This window comes from Ceratina calcarata, unplaced genomic scaffold, assembly GCF_001652005.2.
Source record: "Ceratina calcarata isolate Rehan_Ccalc_2016 unplaced genomic scaffold, ASM165200v1 scaffold48.2, whole genome shotgun sequence".
NCBI classification, from domain to species: Eukaryota; Metazoa; Arthropoda; class Insecta; order Hymenoptera; family Apidae; genus Ceratina; species Ceratina calcarata.
In genome coordinates, this window is record NW_017172225.1 from 359298 (window position 1) to 378778 (window position 19481).

The 19481-nt window shown below is 45.1% G+C and overlaps 4 protein-coding genes across 13 annotated transcripts in view; 3 read left to right on the top strand and 1 right to left on the bottom strand.

The window, feature by feature from the left end:
• The window catches only part of LOC108627774 (abscission/NoCut checkpoint regulator), a 4546-nt gene extending 4425 nt beyond the window's left edge, over positions 1-121 (bottom strand). Inside the window, exon 1 of the mRNA XM_018029224.2 lies at positions 8-121. The gene's annotated coding sequence lies outside the window, so the exon portion shown is untranslated. The remainder of the gene's footprint in view (positions 1-7) is intronic.
• A 181-nt stretch (positions 122-302) lies between these two features.
• LOC108627696 (arginine-glutamic acid dipeptide repeats protein) lies at positions 303-11956 on the top strand. Of its 10 annotated transcripts, none has more exons than XM_026815884.1 (11): positions 303-725; positions 1735-1876; positions 3142-3501; positions 3576-3656; positions 3735-7263; positions 7742-8020; positions 8566-8764; positions 8910-10748; positions 10852-11138; positions 11440-11551; positions 11760-11956. In XM_026815884.1, exons 2-8 carry the CDS (start codon positions 1829-1831, stop codon positions 8974-8976), a joined length of 4563 nt encoding a protein of 1520 aa, XP_026671685.1. In that variant the 5' UTR covers positions 303-725; positions 1735-1828; the 3' UTR covers positions 8977-10748; positions 10852-11138; positions 11440-11551; positions 11760-11956. The 10 variants fall into 10 exon arrangements, with proteins under 10 accessions (XP_026671685.1, XP_026671686.1, XP_017884557.1 ...); XM_026815885.1 differs by having other exon boundaries at positions 8910-8978; positions 10395-11138; XM_018029068.2 differs by having other exon boundaries at positions 8910-11138.
• On the top strand, positions 10916-11956 carry LOC108627705 (uncharacterized). The gene is made up of 2 exons (XM_026815878.1): positions 10916-10943; positions 11001-11956. Exons 1-2 carry the CDS (start codon positions 10916-10918, stop codon positions 11624-11626), a joined length of 654 nt encoding a protein of 217 aa, XP_026671679.1. The 3' UTR covers positions 11627-11956.
• Positions 11957-12145: 189 nt separating this feature from the next.
• LOC108627697 (atrophin-1) lies at positions 12146-18135 on the top strand. Its single transcript, XM_026815894.1, has 7 exons — positions 12146-13258; positions 14181-14465; positions 14532-14667; positions 14749-14868; positions 14961-15061; positions 16023-16436; positions 16594-18135. Exons 1-7 carry the CDS (start codon positions 13256-13258, stop codon positions 18133-18135), a joined length of 2601 nt encoding a protein of 866 aa, XP_026671695.1. The 5' UTR covers positions 12146-13255.
• The last annotated feature ends 1346 nt before the right edge of the window (positions 18136-19481 follow it).

Here is a 19481-nt window from a genome sequence, read left to right on the forward strand (position 1 = left end):
TATGGATTTAATCGCACGAAGCCGCTATGTAGTCATAACAGAAAGTTGCACTTTAACTTTGTCTAACCCATTGAATGTTGACAGTCCTGTGACTTATACATGCAATGTATCTACACCTACTTAAGTACCTATATAGTAGGTGTAGATACATTGCATATATATATATATATATATATATAAAACTACGTTACATCTCGTCTGTGTATAAATTCTTCGTCGGGCGCCGTGTTCCACGAACTGTATGATAGTAAGAAGGAATATTATAGGAAGATGATGCCGAAGGATCGTTTATGAAAAGAATTATATAAAAATCATTTTTGTTCTACATTGATAGTACAAGAGCGTGTCATCATTGTGTCGTATAATTGTATCGATATTTGATTCGCATCGACGTTCGAAGCTTGTGAAGATCGTCGGTAAAAGCGAAGGTGGAAACGTGTGGAATCGGAACGCACCCCCACAGAAGAAAAACGAAACAAAACGCAGTACAAGATGGCTGCGTTTGGGTCATTTGGGTGTTGTGGCTACTGATTTGTGTGAGATATCTCCGTCTGCCATAAATCTCCAATGGTTAATTGATAGTGAATCGTTCGATCTCTGTTGCTCGTTTCGTCGTAAGTGCATAACGGCTAGTTCGTGCGTAACAAGTGCTCGTGGAAGAGCGGGTCGCGTCGGATGAAACAATGCGAGCAGCACATCGCTGAAACATTATCTGGCTATCGCGGGTGAGTTTACCTTGAAATTTTATGGCTTTCCACGTTATTCGAATGGCTCGTGATGGAGACAATTCAAGGCGAGGCTCGAACGGGTGAGAAATCCGAGCGAACGGATCCTTCGGGATAATTAACGATCGAATCGACTTGCCGACCGATACGTCGTATACGCGGACCGTTTCCTTCCTCGTTTCCTGCGTACATGACGAAATTGTGTAAATAGCTGGCTTTTTTCCCTGCCCGCGTATCGTTCGCGTCGCACATCGATGAGTCAATCGAGATTTTCGTCTCCGCGACGATGCTCACCGTTATTTAGCTAAATCTTCAACGTTACGAGTTACGATAAACGATAAAGCGATCACAATTTATAAAGTAAGACTCGAATTTGTGCCGATTACCGCTTTCACCGTGACTCAAGACCACTTAAAGAAAGTAGAAATATACGTTTTTCGTGTAGGACGGTGAGATGGGTTATCTCACGAGCATTCAATTGACGATTAACAAGAAATTTCGTGCTAGATCGAAAATAGATTTTTTACTTTTCGAACGATTATGTAAAATAGCGAAATTCACTATTTTCTGCATTTTCTTACATTTATACGTATAGGAGATATGTACATCGTTAATCTTAGTTGTTACTTTACAAAACTTTTTGCCTGGTTAAAGTCTTGATCAGTATAGTTTCATAATTGCTAATTTTAGTAATTATAATTCATCGTGCTATTTATAATAATTAAGTATGTTAATTTTATTCCTGAAAAAATTGGTAAACTGTGACTTGAGACTGAAGTAACTGAAGATATGTACGTATGTTAGGTCGTAAGCGACAACAAAAGTACTTGAGTATTATCCCAAATACATTGAAATAAAGAAGTATAATGTCATAATAACTGACATCATAATGGAAGAAAGGGTCGTTGAATAAATTAAGAGTGAAAGTAAAAGTACAAAAGAAAGCATGTTAGTAGTACGTTTTCTTAGAAAAGTAATTATAAATATACTGATAGAATGACCTATATAGTTCAGGGGGTGGATGATAGGAATTTACTGAAAATCCAAGATAGAAGCCACTCGAAACGCTGGAGAAAGACGGTGGAGCTTCGGAGGAGGAGGAGATGTCTGCCGGCACCCAGGGCGAGATTCGGGTTGGCCCTTCCCACCAGGTTTGCCATACACCTTGCAAAATTATTTTGCTACTTAGCTATATTCGCACAATGTACCTAACTCAAGGCTTGTTCCCCTCGAACGTGCATCTAAGTAAACTTATCGGTAAGGCCATAGTTGTTCATCGACGAAATGTGTACAGAGGATGATTGTGACATCATACTTTTCACAATACCTCATTTTTCCCACCTTAGGTTTTAAGCAACTTTGTACAGAGCAAAGATGTTTGAAACTGTACTGTTAACAACGCGCATATTATACGTAGAGTAGAATAGTTATTCATGTTTCGAGACAAACGAGGGTATACTTGAGCAGTATTACTTCCCTTCATTTAAAAACTGTAATGTCGTTCAGTGTAGTTATCAGAACGTGCATGAGGAGTGTACTTAGCTACGGATTCATCGAAATACCTGTGCTCTTATTGCTTGAATTCACGTTCTCTGAGATTTCATATAAATCGTGTACAATGTCCATTTTGTATTTAAACGAACATCAAATGGCACGAATACCTTGTCTGTTACCTATTTTGTACAGCTGTATTGTACGTCGATGGTTCAAATAACAATGATAGTTATTCTTTAACTGGTAATGATAATATTTTACTTGATTAACAGTACAGCCCAACACTCAAGTACTATACCTCGGATTACTGTTATCGATGAGCGACCCTAAATATGATGAAAGTTATTATGAGATTAAGCATTTTGGCAGGACAATATTGTATAAGCGTTTGGATGTAACTTTATACTGTTAGTGGTTTTCGGTCACGGTGGAGTTGTTCGATCATTTTACCATCTATCTAATAACCCATTGGTTACTTGAACCATCTATGATGCTGGACTTACAAATATTTGTTCGTCAGATAATTGTTTTTCATTCATCGATAACGATCAACCGTGAATGTGCTTTTTTCTGTTTTCCGTGCAATATTAACTCGTAACATTAATTATGATTAAACACGACTAAACGCTGCAAGTGTCATCTTCGCACTCTCGATACATCACTGTTTCGTAATCGTCTGGTTTCTCATGCTACCTGTATATGTTTATGATCATTAGTTTGTGTAAAGAAAAGAATGTAAAAGAAAAGTACTCACGCTGCTTCTCGTACCAGTATCGTAACAAAACGGGAACAGAATGGAAAAAAATTATATCGGCTCGTGTATACATATAGAGAAAGCAAGCCGGAGTATAGGTGCGTACCTGACTAACTCGCTTTTTGGCATTGGTGCTAACCGCGCACAATCCGGAATGTTTGGGTACAGGAATTGGTTTCTTGTCAGGCCCGTTTGCCTGAGTATCGGCCGGGTATACCTCCCGGAGAGCTGCTTCCTGATCCAGAGTTTTCTAAAGAACGCGAGGAGCTAAGATGGATTCCAGCCATGGCATTGGACGGGGACCTTCTGATGTACTTGAGGGCAGCTCGCTCGATGGCTGCGTTCGCCGGTATGTGTGATGGAGGATCCCCGGATGACGGTTGCGTGGCTGCATCCCGTGACGACACGACTATCAATGCTTTGGACATCCTGCATGACTCTGGCTATGACCCAGGAAGAGCTTTGCAGGCCCTGGTTAAGTGTCCCGTACCCAAAGGCATTGATAAAAAATGGTCCGAGGAGGAAACTGTAAGTAGAAGGAAGGGGGAAATCTTCTTCAGCAATCAAGTAAACGCGGTTAATGAGGATCGGTCTTGTGATAGAAACGGTTCGTCAAAGGACTCCGCCAGTTTGGAAAGAATTTCTCGAGAATCAGAAAGGATCTGTTACCTCATAAAGACACGGTAACGATAAATGCTAAACCGATGATCCGCCACACCGATCGAATAAAATCGCCCACAACTTTCTTTTCCTTCTTTTAGCCGGAATTGGTGGAGTTCTATTATTTATGGAAGAAGACACCGGGAGCGAATAACAATCGGCCACATCGTAGAAGGCGACAAGGTTCCCTCAGGAGGATACGCAACACGCGTAACTCGCGCGCCGGTACCCCGAAGGAGGAAGTTCCAATCCCGCCGAAAGAGAGCACTCCACCGGCCAGCGTCAATCCGAAAGAGCCGATCTCGGAGCCGGAGACTGTGCCGGTCGGTACGCCGGCCAGCAATAATCCCGGTGGTGAAATCAGTTCCGTAACGGAGGACGATAACTCGGAGGAGGACAGCGATTCCAGGGATACGAACACGAACGGTGCTACTCACTCGTGTCAGCATTGTTTCTCAACCAACTCGAAGGATTATCAAGTAGCCGGCAAGGACAGGTTGTTGCTCTGTACGGAATGCAGAACGCATTTGAAGAAGACCGGAGAACTTCCGCCAGCGCCGCCTTATCTATTCCGGCCTGTGCCCGCGGAATCGCCAGATAGCCCAGGGAGAATGCGTACAAGAAACAAGGCCAAGGAAACGCCTAGACCCGCGAGACCACGACGTACAGGTGGAACGGACACACCAGATCAAGAGAAGCAGCAACAGCATCAACACCAGCAGCAGCAGCAGCAGCAGCAGCAGAACCAACATCAACAGACACCGGACAAGACCAAAAAGAAGTCTTCCGGTAAATCGGAAACGCCGAAGAAAGGTCAGAAGCGACCGCAGACAGACGAAGTCGACGAGGACAAGGAGTCCCAGAAGCGTAAACGTCACGGTGAACGCCCCGAGAGTCCCTCGGAGTCTACGACCGACAGTAACTCTCTCATGGACGAACCTGAGCGGGAAGGGGAAGGTGATACGAACGAGAATCAACCGACTCCAGTCGCGGTGCCGAACGAAGAGCCCGCGAGCCCGACTGTGACTACGCCGGAAGAGGCTTCGGAACCCACGCCAATCTCCACGCCCGTGCCGACACCGATACAAACCTTGCCGATCTCCGTTCCCGTTATTCACACGTTGGATAAGAAACCGACTTTGCTGGAGGAATCGGTGGAAACCAAGGATCAAATAGAAGATGTTCCTGTAACTATGAATCAGCCATTAAAGTTGGAACCAATAATGCCGATAGAACAAGCTATGTCTCCAGCTATGTCGAACGAGGACACGAAGGAGCCTGACCCACAGCAACAACAGCAGCAACAACAGCAACAGTTGAACTTGACCACGTCGCAGTCGTTGAACGATATGAACGTGCCACGAAATCTCTCTCAGTCGATGCAAAACAGTGGTATCTGCCCTACGTCCGGGTCGCAGAGTATGCAAAATTCTCAGATGGTATCTCCGACACATCAACACCAAGGGTTGCCGCTGAACATGCAGTACGGATCGAACGTTCCTCCAGTTCAAAACGTGCCTCAGAACTTATCGCAGACCATACAAATGCCTCCGAGTATGCCGCAGAACATGTCGAACGCGCCAAACATGGGACCAACGCAGAATATTCGCGCGCACGGTGAAAATCTGTCGAGCGCGCAGAATATTCCCCAAAGCATACCGGGACCACCGTTGAACTTGAATATTTCTCAAAGTATACCGACAAACATGACCCAGCAGATGCCTCAGATGCCGAGTTCCCCGCAACCGCTCGGTTTAACAGTCATGTCCTCCGAGAATAGAATGTCCGAGCGAATGTCGGACGACAGACTACCTCCGGAAAGAACGAGGGACGGCAGAATACCGGAAAGGATAGCCGAACGATCGGAGAACAGTAGCGAGCCCAGCGAGAGGAACGAATCGAACAATCTGTTTCAACCTATCCAACCGATTCAACCCAGCGGAATTTTACCCATGGAGAAGCCAAGTTCCATGTATAATCTAGCTGGCACACCGCCGATGGAGCCACAAAACTTGAAAATCAAGCAAGAGATCATCCCTCCCGAACCGGATCCGCTTCAGAGTTTGAAAGAGGTGAAAGTTCCTGGTTTTCAATCCGGTTTTCCTGGTCCGAGCTTGGAGAACATCAAGAAAGACCCGGATAGCTCGAGCAAACCACCGACGCCGAGCAAACATTCTATACCGAGCAACCAGCCGGTGGCTCAGATACAATCTGTCGCCGCGTCTCCGACGCCGACGCTTCCGCCGCCTCCCACGTCCATTCCCCAGCCGGTGATGCATCCGGCTCAGCAACCGAGCCCTCACATGGCTCATCCGTTCCATCCGCACCATCCGTTGATGCATCATTCGTTATTCACCGCGATGCATCCGTACCACCCTCACGCTTATCCCGGCTACGCTCCCGTCGGAGCGTATCCCTCGTTTCCACCGTATCCGTATGGCCCGGTCCCTCACGCAATACCACCACCGTCTCCGCAATCGAGAAGCCAAGAGAGTACGACGATGATGACGGCGCATCATTCGAGCACTAGCACCAGCGTGACCACACGAGAGGAAGGCGAGAATCTGATCGCGACGCATCATCACTCCTCGACGATGCATCAGGCTACGGCATTGCATCACGACAAGCTGCTGACCATATCTTCCCACAGCTCTCACAGTCACTCGTCCTCGCAGCACAGCTCGCACAATACTCAACGCAAGCCGTCGCTGGTTTCGGCCACGTGTCTCACATCGAGCAGTTCGCATCATCACGGCCACAGGCAGCCTCAACAGCAGCAGCAGCAGCAGCAGGTGCAGCCTTCGATAGCCGCGGAACCGAAAATAGAACCTGATCTGGTGGAACAGGAGCAGGAGGAGACACCGAGCCCTCGGGGTCCATCCCCGGAGCCAAGAATCGAGGATTCCGAGTGTCACAGGTCTCAGTCCGCTATCTTTTTGCGACACTGGAATCGCGGCGAGAACAACTCTTGCACCAGAACGGATCTGATGTTTAAACCCGTCCCGGACTCGAAGCTGGCCAGGAAACGGGAGGAGAGGTCGAGGAAACAGGCGGAAAGGGAGCGGGAAGAACGCGACAGAGCCGCCGCGGCGGCCCAGCAAGCCAGGAAAATGACCACTCCGGAGAAACAACCGGAAGCGTGCAAGCCTCCCAGCAGGGGTCCTCTCGAGCCCGTCGTATCACCTTACGATAGGTATGCCGCGAGACCGGGATCCTACACCGATACGCCGGCTCTAAGGCAGCTGTCCGAGTACGCTCGACCACATGCCGCGTTCTCGCCGGCTAGGCATCCCGCGCCACCGCCCGATCCGATGTTGCATTACATGTACACGCCGACCGCTCGAGAACGCTTGGAGTTGGAGCATTTGGAGCGCGAGAAGAGGGAACGGGAGATTCGGGAGCTGCGCGAGCGAGAGCTGAACGATCGGTTGAAAGAGGAACTTCTGAAGGGGACGCCGAGGCCGATGCCTGCGCCAGTAGACCCCCATTGGCTCGAGATACATCGTCGTTACGCTGCAGCTGGACTTGCACCGGGACCTTCAGGACCTCCTCAAGCACTACATCAATTCGGTCTTTACGGAGCGCCACCGGGACCCAGTCAGTTGGAACGGGAACGTTTAGAAAGACTAGGTAACGTTGAAATTTGTACGAGACCGATTATACTACTACCCCGACTACCAACCAACAAACGTATCTTTCTTCTTGCACGCGCGGGGCGGTTTTCCTTGTCCGAGACTCAGGACATCCAATTATCTTGTATCGACCACTCGGTTGAAACGGCGTTCCACGATTATCTTATGTCACCGCTCGACGCGTATATTCCGAAGAAGACAATTGGGTGGACTGTTTCCGCTAGAGGAATCTATATACGATGTGAACTGAGCGTGAAATTAATTAGTTTTACTTAATATGATTTAATTCGGTTCAGTTCGCGTGTACAATTTTCATAGATGATCGGAAATAATTGATGATTCGACGAAAGAGTGTCGCGATATAACAAATAAAAATAAATGAAACGAAAGGAAAGGAATGTTAGCCGGTTAGAATTAAGAGAGAGTGGGACGATTGGGATGATCAGTATGTTTGATCGAGGCGCTGTCGGGTTTAGGGATACCGACTGCAGCCGGCGGGGGGCCAGCGGGTGCAGGAGCTGGCCATCCCGTGGCGGCTCATCACCACGGCCAGCTGGACGAGCGACTGGCTCTAGCTGCTGACCCGATGGTCCGGTTGCAGATGGCTGGCATTTCGCCCGAGTATCATGCTCACACTCACGCGCATACGCATGCGCATACGCACTTACACTTACATCCGGGACAGCAGCAGGCCCAGCAACAGGCTCAGCAACAGCAGGAAGCGGCTGCGGCTGCAGCTGGATTCCCCCTGCCTGGTAGGTCCTTACAAACTTAGGTCAGGACGTTCGAAAGTACGCTCCCTCGCGAATCATCGCTCCTTCTATCGGCGAACCTGTCTCGTCATTGTCTCTCCTCAAGCTCCTCCTATCCGAACCGCCGTATTTTCTTTTATTTTTATTTTCCTATCGCTTTTCTCGCTACGCATCGAGCGCGGCTTTTGGGTGAAGGTACGATCGCGGCAAACTGTAATTTATTGTATGCGTGGTACGTGCGTGAATGAGAACTACGCGATACTTTGCACAAGAAAAGAGAGAAATTTTTCGGTTCATCCAGTTGTCAAGAGAGAACGAAAGTAGAAAATACGTATCCTCCGACGGAAATATCACGCTTTATCACGCATGTCTATTCGTACTTGAAATATATTTCCCTGTTGCTTGATACACTCTCATCGACTCGCAAAAATCGCGGTTACCGAAACGTCGAATCGATTTATCCTCGTTGCGAGTGAACACTGCGAACGCCAAACCGTTTCGACGCTCCGACGATGTTTCATTACCGTTTTCCTTTCCATTGTGTACAGCCGCAGCTGGTGCAAATTATCCGCGACCAGGCTTAATGCCGCGTGACCCAGGCCTGGCTCTTCATCCCGCGGAACTTCTCGGAAGACCGTACGCGGACATGGCAGCGCATCACGAGCAGTTGCAACGTCACTTGATGATGGAACGCGACCGATTCCCTCCGCACGCGTCGCTCGTCGCACACCACGAGGAGTATTTAAGGTTCGTCCTTTGATATTAAATTGAAGTATTAATCAAATAAACATTGAACGAAAGAAACAGCAATTCACTATTATGCAATATCGAATAATAATGCTTGACAACCAATGTTCATGGTGTCCGTCGACTAACAAAGAGTGTTTTTTAGACAACAGCGCGAACGTGAGCTAAAAGTTCGCGCACTGGAAGAAGCGGCACGTGGATCACGACCTTAAGTGTATTTATATATATAGAATTCTAATGATTATCATTCGTGATTAGGAAACTCGCGGCGGTGACTGAAACACGATGTAGACGAAACGAACCAAACACAGGGGGGGTTGAGGAGATAGTGTGTGAGAGAGAGGCATCGTGCTTTTAAATTAGGAGTGGTATAAGGATATTATAAAAAAAGAAAGGATCTTCTCGAGATCGCTGACCTTACGTTTAAGATCGGAATTTATTTTTGCGGTTTTCCGTTAGAACTAAGCGATTAAAACGAGAGAACGAGAGAGAGAGAGAGAGTGTGAGTAAATGAAGAACGTAAGAATTGTTACGAAACGTAACTTTTTAGTGTAAATACGACAATTTGAAATATACTGCTAGATTCAACTAGCATGATAGATTGAAGTTTTTATATAATATATATACATATATATGTTATAGCAACCGCTTGACATGTAAATTTGTTTGAAATCTCTATATATATTATATATGTATATTACTATGACATTAACTCAATGCTCAAACGAAATTAGTTTCGTTTGATTTTTATTTGTCGTTTTCACAGCGGTGATAATACCAAAGTGTTCAGAAAAGAAATATGGTTCACCGTTCGTCCTCGAGCATTCCCTTTCTGTTTCTTTCGTTTGGTCCTTTCGTGATTTTGCGCTAAGAAGCAAACCGTTTCGTCGTTCACCCGTTTCCTTTCACGATTAATTATGATACCTACCGACGAGCCCACGAATCCTGCACGTGCGTCCTTAAGACGAATGATCATTTTATAATCATTATTAGAATAATCTTCCCGAAAACGCGCTATACATCCGCAATTTCGTGAGTGATCTACGGACAGTTCTTCTCTCGTAGACTATTTCCGTGTTCTTAGCGTATCGTAGAGTGTAACTTAAATTTGAAAATGATTATTGTAATTTCTCTCTGTTGGGCACATTTGTATATTTTCTATATGTATCCCTTTAAGATTTTATCTTGGAAGACCAGACGAGCATTTGATACCTACATAGTTCGATGCAAATGGCTGACTAGGAATTTAAAAAGGACAAAAATATTGTAAGAAAGTGACCAAAGTCTAAGAGAGAATGTGCATAGAGAAAAGACGCGTACAAACGAACGTATCATTTTCCCACGATCGTGCGTTCCGTAGAGTTTGCTGAAATGAACCCTGTATATGAAGTACGGGCACCGAAAATTAGTGCGTAAACGTTTCTCCGATGAAGGAAAAGCAAGTGCTATTTAAAAAAACAAAAAAAAAAAAACAAAAAGATGATAGCGATCTTCTATTCTTGACGATCAGTCGAGCATGTAAATTTTTCGCTAAATAATTAATTCGATGTAATCTAATTATTTAATTAAGTAAAATGTTTCATAGGAAGTTGCACTTTCGTCATATCTTTTATATCTTTCTTTCGTTTAGATGGATTCTCCAGGCTCCGGACAATCCGTTCACCCGATCTTATCGAATGCGGTGAACGCTAAACGAATTAGTGGGGAAGTACGACGGGCTCAGAAGCTGTCATCGCGTCAGGCTAATTAGTTTTACACATGGTACCTATTTGTTTTCCTCGCTCTTTCCACTACCGATCGTCGGCTTGTTTTTATTGAGTGTAATGCGAAACCCAGCTTCCCAGCCCCACTTTACACGAGAGTGTGGGAGTCCCATCCATTCACGCGCGACACTTGTATCTCTCGCGTTTGTAAGAGGAAGCGAGTATCGCGTTGCAAGTCATCGCGAGCTCATTCGTTGAAATACAAGAAACCTTTAATAAACGTACGTCAACGAAAGAACGGATCTAATAGGATCTGTAATTTATTTATTCGTTTTTGTAAATTATTATTTTAGTACGTAGCGAATGATTCGTTATTCTTCCTAGTGATCATCGGATACACGTGTGTAGTGGAGGGGGGAGGGAGAGGGGTGTTAAAAACAACAAAAAGATGAGGGAAGTGGGAATCCTAGAGGAAAGTAAGGAAGTGCTCTGCTCCCGACGCTCGACGCTGCGTGCAGCTATTCAGAAATGAGCAGTTACCGCGAACGGACTTGGCGCAGTTTCGTTAACCGATTTGTTGATAACGGAATGGCTGCACGAAAGAAGGAGGAAACGGGAACGTCGAAGCAACGTTATCAAGCGAACGCGCGTGAAAGGGATCGCACTCATAGGTGAAAAAGATTTTCGTTGTTTATATATTTGTATCATTTTAATAGATGATATAATAAAGCTACAGTTCGGGCGAATACTTTTAAGTATCTTTAACGAGACTCGAGACGTCGAATCTTCGCTGTGCAGCGTGAACACGGCATTCACCGCGTTGAGAACTTTGATACCCACGGAACCCGCGGATAGGAAATTATCGAAAATAGAGACGTTGAGATTGGCGAGCAGCTACATCAATCACTTGGGTGCCGTCCTCGTAGCCGGCCCTGTAGATCAGCCTTGCTTACGAGTGCGTTTACGTTTAAGTTTAACCGACGAGGACGACGACGACGGCTGTAGTTACGAGCCGAATCGTTGGACCGATTCACAGAGAAGACCGCAAGTTTGCACATTTTGTCTTGCCATGCATAAAAAATTCGTAAGTCGAATTTACCTAAGCTTTCCCCAAAAATTATTAATTATAAAAACGTTCTATTGTTTACTTCGTAACTAACATTGCTCGTTACTCGCGTACTTCTGATAACGATTAAAATCTGTTTCTGTAATTGATTCCGAAAGCTGTACTGGTCTTTTTTACGAACGATGGTATTTCAATTATGAAACGTCGTGTATCTTTCGATTTTCAGGACATGAATGTATCCAAAGAGATGATTTCGAAGTACTAGCTGGGCATTGTAAGAATTTGGTTGAATCGTCCTTCGACTCGAACCATGTTTGTAAAGCTTATTGTCTTATTGTGTACATAGAACTGAATGGTATATGTACCTTTTTTATGTACATACATACGTAAGACGTAAATACGTACACACACGTATAAGCGTTACGAAGTTAATAAATTTCTAATCCCTAATTTTGCGATCCCTATTCGACAATTATTCATCGCGTAAAAATAACTGTGACATTATTAAATGCGAGAATCATTTTTCACGTTACGTTTGATTATTTTTGTACAGGAGGGCGAAACTAACACGTCATTCATCGATGTTCCTCTTTTATTATTTTATAACATTTGAACGTCGACGGCAAACGTATGTGTAAGTTCCTAAAATCGCCGTCACAACCGGGTTCAAATGAACCATGTTTCCGTTTCACGAAGCTTAATTTAAATCGCTTTGTTTAAAGGCTATGTTTATTCGCGTTCAAGCGAAAATTCGTCGCGAGGTTTATTAAAGAAAATTAAGCGAGCGTAATAGACACCCGGAAACATAAATTCGTCGGTACATCGATAAAACCATAGATGCCACTTTGACGAGGTCAGTACGGCGGCGAATGTTTCAGTCTTTCGAAGTCTACAATGCTGTGAGGAGGCACATTTTCGTTTTTCTCCCCGTTCTCGTTTCTCGTTTCAATTTCAGTGTTTTTAATTCGGTTATTCGTTACGACCTAGCCCACGGATGATCATGTTTACTACTGCGACCTGCTTCTCTAATCGTCTACGTACCCAACATTAGGTAAGCCTCGGAAATTAGTTAGAAACATCCGTAGTAACCATCATTAACAATCGCCATTATGATGGTAAACGAAATTCGTTTAAAAATCGGAACCATTTTATGTTCGAAATGTATTTATATTTTTCCCATTAATATCTCTATGTAATATTTATATCATAGTCAGTTGGTCTAATCGCCATATCTAAAAGAAACTCCAGATATCGGTTTCAATCAACGATAATCTACGATCTTTTGTTTTCTCCCTACACATCGATCATTGATTTCGTATGAAACAGTTTTAACGTCGTGTTTCGTGTCGCGCATACGTTATACCGTCTCATAAGGGGAAATAGAATATAGAAAATTTCTATTTGCCGTGCGTTGAAGAAACGCGTCGAGGCCGAAGTTCACGGGTAGGTTTCGTCGATTCGTGAATTTAAAATCGGGAGAAATTAGCGCCCTGAACGGCGCATATCGCCGCCATCTTGTAAAAGTGTCTGTAGTGTTTGGAGGTTTAGCGAGAAGGAACAGCAGCTTCGCCGGAGGCTGGAAGTCCTTTCGAAGTGGTTGCAACGGTCCTTGGCAGTCCCTGGGCACCCAGGTGACCTCGTGCGAGGCCAGGGTACCATCAAGCTGCTGGGACAACCTCACGGCCGAGAAACTTCATTTACGCACGTCCGACTCTCGCGAAGATGGTAAGTCAACGCATACCATTCTTGCTACCACCGAGCAATTTTCCGAAACGCGAATCCACCACGTTTCCTCGCGAACGCGGTGGACACGTTCTGTATTATTCTAATGTCCGAAGAATATCATTTACACGGGACGATGGGACGTGTGACGATCGATGTATCTCTTACTGTAATCGAGTTTAACTCAGTTGTTTCATCGTGCGCTCCGAATTCGTCCGCCTGTTAAATGGACAAACTCTCATCTCGGTCGGTTGTCAATATTTTTAGGCAGCGTTCGATCGTGAGGCACTCGTATCTACGACATAGACAGGCTTATTCGCGATCCCGTGCGTTGACAGCGAAGCATAACCTACGCTTATTATTTTTATTATTCCTCTCCGTTAAGTAAATAGCGCCCTAGATTACGATATCGATATGCACGTCTCGGCTAACGGGTTGTTTTTGTTTCGGTGATATAATCGTTAACGATCGATGACAGTACAACGCGTTCTGTCTCGTGTCGATGTTTGGGTGTCGCGTAGTTTCGCGATTTTCTTGGTTACGAGCGTAGTATACATCCGTGCGTAACCGAGTTTCTGATATACATATGCATTTTCAAATAGGTACGCGATGTCCGAGGAATCCGTTGTTTTCCCCTTCTTCTTTTGTCACTGTCACTCGTGGTGACTCAATTGAAAATTTAAGTGATTTCATTTTCCGTTCTCGTGGCTTGTTTTTATGTAGGTCATTCATTCCGGATTACGAATTGCGTTATTTACATTGCTCGTCCTTACCCTTTGCTGCTACACACTACTATTATTGCTTAGCGTATATAAAAACCAGCGTTTACCTAGTATGCTTCATTCATGCTGGCGGACGATAATATTCTTTGCCGCGTTTTTCCACCGATGTTAGCTGCGCTTTTAATATCAGTTATACCATTTAGAGTTCGGCGTCAACTGGTGGCACCGAGGGGTCTAGTCCAGCCTCTAGTCCGGCCTCAGCTACGAGTCTCACGATGGCTGCACCAAAATACGGTACCTTAGTACCGAATCGCATCTTTGTAGGCGGCATTTCAGCTAACACCAGTGTCGAAGAACTTGCTCAACTATTTTCCTCCTATGGTAACGTGAAGGCGACAAAAATAATCGCGGATCGCGCTGGCGTGTCCAAAGGGTATGGATTCGTCACGTTCGAAACGGAGGAAGAAGCTAAAAGACTTCAGCAAGAGGTTCGTAACCGAGACGATACGGGAGATGAAGTTGTCCGTACTAACGTGAAGTCTTTTTATTTATAGTCCGAGTGCATCGTGTTGAGGGAAAGGAAATTAAATATAGCGCCAGCCATCAAGAAACAGCCCTTTAACAGATCTTTCGATGGTGGTTCCGGATCGCCACCCTCCGTACCTACTAGTACTTACTACTTCGCGAACGGTTAGTACATTCATATCACAAATTGACACGATTGATCGATTTAAAGCCACTTTAACAACTTTATTTTTGGTCTTACGTCAGGTATGGGTCTGACGTACCAAAATGGGATGACGTTCTATAACACGACGGCTCCGACACCGACGACCCCGATCGCTCCGCCGACCGACCCGGCTACCATCTATCAAGCAACAGGAGTGTTCGGTAAATTTCTTAAAACTATTTCGATAACCGATTGACTCTCGACAGTATCCAAGTGTCTCTGTTAATCGAACGATTCGAACTCCAATGATTAGGACCACAAGCTGCCGGTCATCAAACATTTGCGCCTGTGATGTACCCGTGCCCTGCCCCGTCTCTCTATATGCCACAGCAGTATCCGTACTCGCCTATGCCGGTAGGTAACACGTAACCGAATGAAAGACAAACCGTGTCTCGTCACTATTTCTCTATTAACACTTGTTCTATATATACATACGTACATAAATATATATACCACACACACACGTATACGTGTACATCTTGGACTCCTCGTATCACGTCATCCTGCTCATATGAATTGTCTTTCGACGAGTACAGCTTGTATTTTTCTATTAAACGGTAAATACGGTTGCGGTTTGACAGACAAATGGTTTGATGGGAGAAGCCATACCACCGGCCTTTCTACCCAACCCTCAGCAAATGCCTACTTACGTTCTTCTCGACGCTATACAGTATTGAGGTCTAAAGGTACATGGTCTATGCTAAAAAGAATTTAGCATGCAGCGCATATTACATCTTTTTGTCCGTTTCTTTTACTTCGTTCCTCTCTTTGTTCGGAACACATTTGCATGGCCTATTAACGCATGTACCATTTGTCTTTATTTCGTAATAATCGTTTTCTTAAATTATCTTTAAAAAAACGAACGCACATTTGCGTTATTTTTCATTTCCGATCACTTTTACAGTCACTCGTTACGCTTGTGCCGCGTATCGCAGCAGAAGTTGTATGTCAAAGCGCAAAGAATTGCCGCGTGTTGCACATTTATGTATCTTTCGACTTCTTTTCGCGATACGCACTCGTCTTTATTTGAAAAATAATTCACTATTACACGTTTCGTGCCAGACAAAGAAAAAGGTAAAGTAGCGTTGTTCGAAGTATCAAACTTTCTTGTCTCGTACATCGGCATGTACCTGACCGTTTCAATTTCATTGAAACAGCTGACAGATGCTTTCGAGCAGCATTATTTCAAACCGAAAACAATGTGCATTTAATTTTATTTCGTTTTATTTAGTTCCGTTTTTATAGGTACAGATTCCTCGCCTTGTTCTTTTTACACGAGCTTAGTCTCAGAAGGAACGTTTCTTTTTCTGTGCAGTACGAGTATTACGCAGGTGCAGCATCTGCTGGAGCTTCCCCGTTTTTGTACCAGACGAACAATTCGCAGAATAGCACGAGCGGCGGTAACAGCAACTCCGGAAGCGGAAACAGTGGTACCGGTGCGGCCAGTCCGCCGACCGGGCCACCGGCGCCTCTTCCAACGTTACCACCACCGCCACCGGCTCATTTTTACACTCCCGCGGCTCCGCCGACGCATCATCATCCACCGGTGCCGGCGGGACCACCGCCACCCCAGGATCATCTTTGGTATCCGTTCACGGCTGGCTCTCACCCACCGCTTCCTCCACACGCACCCATGGGATTGACCGGAGATCAACAGCTGTTGCTCTACCCCCCCGACGCCACGTGCCAGCAGACGTCCTCCTCCGAAGGCCAAGCTGCTCCTCAGGAGGTGAGTAGTAGTTCAACGATCCTATTAGATAAAATCGAATCGGTTGCGCGCGAGGCTAAAACAGAACAAATCGTATTCAATGTCGTTATCGAGACTAGGGAGCACCTTCCATCGTTACTAGGTTGCATCGTTGTAAATCATGTCTCATAAATCGCAGGATTCTCGTTCGACATCGAGCCATTCGGAGCAGGCACACAGTGAAGCGCAGGCTGCTTCAGGCTCGGCCACACCCCTGGTGTCCTTAATGCCCGTCAAATTTCCTATGTCCGGTCGTTACACGAATTTTCATCCGATCGCGATACACACCGCTAACTTGTATAGTTCGCAATCCTGTCTAAACGAGACTGACGATTGCGCCGGTAATCAGATGCATTGCAGGGCGATCGTCTATCACCCGGCGACCGTATACATTCCTCATACCCACACTCCCACTTACCACAATGCTTCTGGCAGCGCTAGCTTGCTACCGACACCGGTGTCGTCGGTGTCGCAGCAATTGTTCGATTCTGGTCACAACGCGAAGGGTCAATGCTATAGTTCCAAGGACTACGCGAAATCCGCTGCCCCGAACGGTCCAACTAGTCACGCGAAGTCGCATAGTCAACAAGGGTTCGCGTTCTCACAACAGCAAACGAATAATCCGTACGCGCGCGGTCAGAATTCGTACAGGCATAACGCGGACGTGGGTTACAGCAATAAGTACATGCCGGCGTCGACAATGCCGGCGATGAACTCGCGGTTCTCCGCACAATACAATAAAAGAACGGGTGGTTCGAGCGTGGGCTCCCCGGCTTGCTTCGTGGCACAAAAATCGTCCGACTACTGCAATCCTTCTTACGCGCAGAAACCGTCTAGCAGCTACGCCGCGAACTCGTACAGCATCATGAACGCGCAGAAATTCAATTCCTCGCTAAGCTTCGATTACGCGAACGGTCGTAGAATGAACACCAGTGATCATCCGTATCTCGATAGATCGACTAGCTATTCGGCTCGTAGAAACTATAGAAACAACGGAGCGACAAACGGTGCCGCTGGACAGGTTGAAACCGGTGATAGTAATAGTCAACCGTCGGAAGTCGAAACGAACGCGAACGCGCAACAGGGAACGACATTGACAACGACGGCGATGACGACGGTGACGACGACGACGACGACTGCGGTGACAGCGACGGGAACGGAGGATAGTAGCAATTCGGAGAGGCCGGTGAGCCCACCGCCAGCGCCGTACTCTCCCATGACAAGACCTCTCCCAACTCTGTCCCCGCCCACCTCCCAGGTGCAGTTCTATGCCCCGAATCGTTACCAGCCATCCTTAGCCCCGTCCCAACATCAGCACCAGCAACAACAACAGCAGCAGCAGCAGCAGCAGCAGTCATCTTCGACGAACGCTCAGCGACGTTACACCATGGCACCGACCCTTTCGGCGAGCAGAAAGACGACGGAAAAGTATTCGACGTCCGGCAACCAGCCGAATACCACGACGATACTCAGGCAGAGCAAGTACAAGGTGAACGGGATCATGCAGACCGGAAGTAAAGTGACCGATGACAATCTCGGCGGTGCCGGCGATGCTCCACCGGGTGTCGGTAGGATGCCGCTTACTCCGCCGGGCACGCCGAGGACCCATCCGGGACATCCAGCTGGCGATCAAAATCAGCTGAGTGACACGTGCCATCAGATGCAAGCATTGACCCTTTGAGTGACGTTCTTCCATCGCGTGCCGACGATGTCGAAGAGCGTGACGCGCGGGCTCCTCGACGATAAGGTTTTCCTCCCTTTCTTCTTTGGATTCTCTCGATCCTATCCGTACGTTGATTAGGATAATCGATTAGACGGAATAGATAGATATACATAAATATATAGTTGCATCCGGGTTTCGGAAAAGAGGGGAAAAGATTAGGTCGAAGTGTATGTGGGATATCTGGATGTACGGATAAGCGCTGGGAACGAAACCGAGCTAGATTCAACCACAATTTCTCTAATATTCTCCTTTTGTGATCTCAATCTTAAATCCAAAAAGGAATACGAAGAAGTGAGTATAAAACAGTTATAGAGAATAAACTAGTACATGTAAATTGCTACTCTTCGACGAAACTATCAAACATACTAATTGTTAAGCATTTATAAAAAGGTATACTATATATATATATATACATACATATATATATATATATATATAAGATAAAAGGTATATTTAAAGATTATTATATTAGTTGTGGATACAAGAAATTGATGTACGCGATTAATACATATATGTACGCATGTATGTATAGTCGAGCACGCTATATATATATGTACGTGTATGTGTGTGTATATATATATATATATATATATATACTCATCTGTCGAAGAGAATAATAATACAGATATAATTAGAGAAGTTAAGACGTGGAACGAAGGAGAATCAGAGAAATTTCAAGTCAGACTATTATTATCATTAAATATATATACATATATATACATACACATATATATATATATATATATCTTTAACAGGAAATCGAAGTGTTAACGAGAATATTATAAAGAAAAGAATATTATTATTATATCTTAATAGATAATCAATACAAATGCGCTATGTTATTTAAAATCTATATATGTTATATATACAGTATTTAAATGTTTATGCGCGATAGGCTCGGCAAACCATTAAATCTAACGAGCAAGGCTAGAGTAGGATAGACGGACTAACAAAACGAACGATAGAACAGAAGAAAAGGAACAAAAAAAATGTGGTGACAACAAGTATAATAACGCGTTATTATTGTACAAAGATGAGCGATTTGTTATGTGTTCAAAAGATTAAACAAAAACAACATCAACAAAAAGTCGATGATACGAAAAGGGTAATTGGGAGGTGGAAATAGTGTTTATTTCATAAAAAAAAATGATACGTGAAAAGAAAAAACGGTTGCTCAAGGCACTGCCACATCTCTCAGTTTTGATTTTCTACCTGAAACATGGTAAAACGGTACTTATAGTTTGATTAGAGTAACCGTGAACACGCAAAACACACACAACGTTACACGTAATATTCTCTTCGTG

Coding starts and splice junctions, on each gene's coding strand:
- LOC108627696 (XM_018029068.2), top strand. CDS start 1,829: ATGTCTGCCGGCACCCAGGGCGAGATTCGGGTTGGCCCTTCCCACCAG. Junction 1,877..3,141: donor GGGTTGGCCCTTCCCACCAG/GTTTGCCATACA, acceptor GTTTGGGTACAG/GAATTGGTTTCTTGTCAGGC. Junction 3,657..3,734: donor TGTTACCTCATAAAGACACG/GTAACGATAAAT, acceptor TCCTTCTTTTAG/CCGGAATTGGTGGAGTTCTA.
- LOC108627705 (XM_026815878.1), top strand. CDS start 10,916: ATGAGGGAAGTGGGAATCCTAGAGGAAA. Junction 10,944..11,000: donor AGTGGGAATCCTAGAGGAAA/GTAAGGAAGTGC, acceptor TTCAGAAATGAG/CAGTTACCGCGAACGGACTT.
- LOC108627697 (XM_026815894.1), top strand. Junction 14,466..14,531: donor CTAAAAGACTTCAGCAAGAG/GTTCGTAACCGA, acceptor TTTTATTTATAG/TCCGAGTGCATCGTGTTGAG. Junction 14,668..14,748: donor TACTTACTACTTCGCGAACG/GTTAGTACATTC, acceptor GTCTTACGTCAG/GTATGGGTCTGACGTACCAA.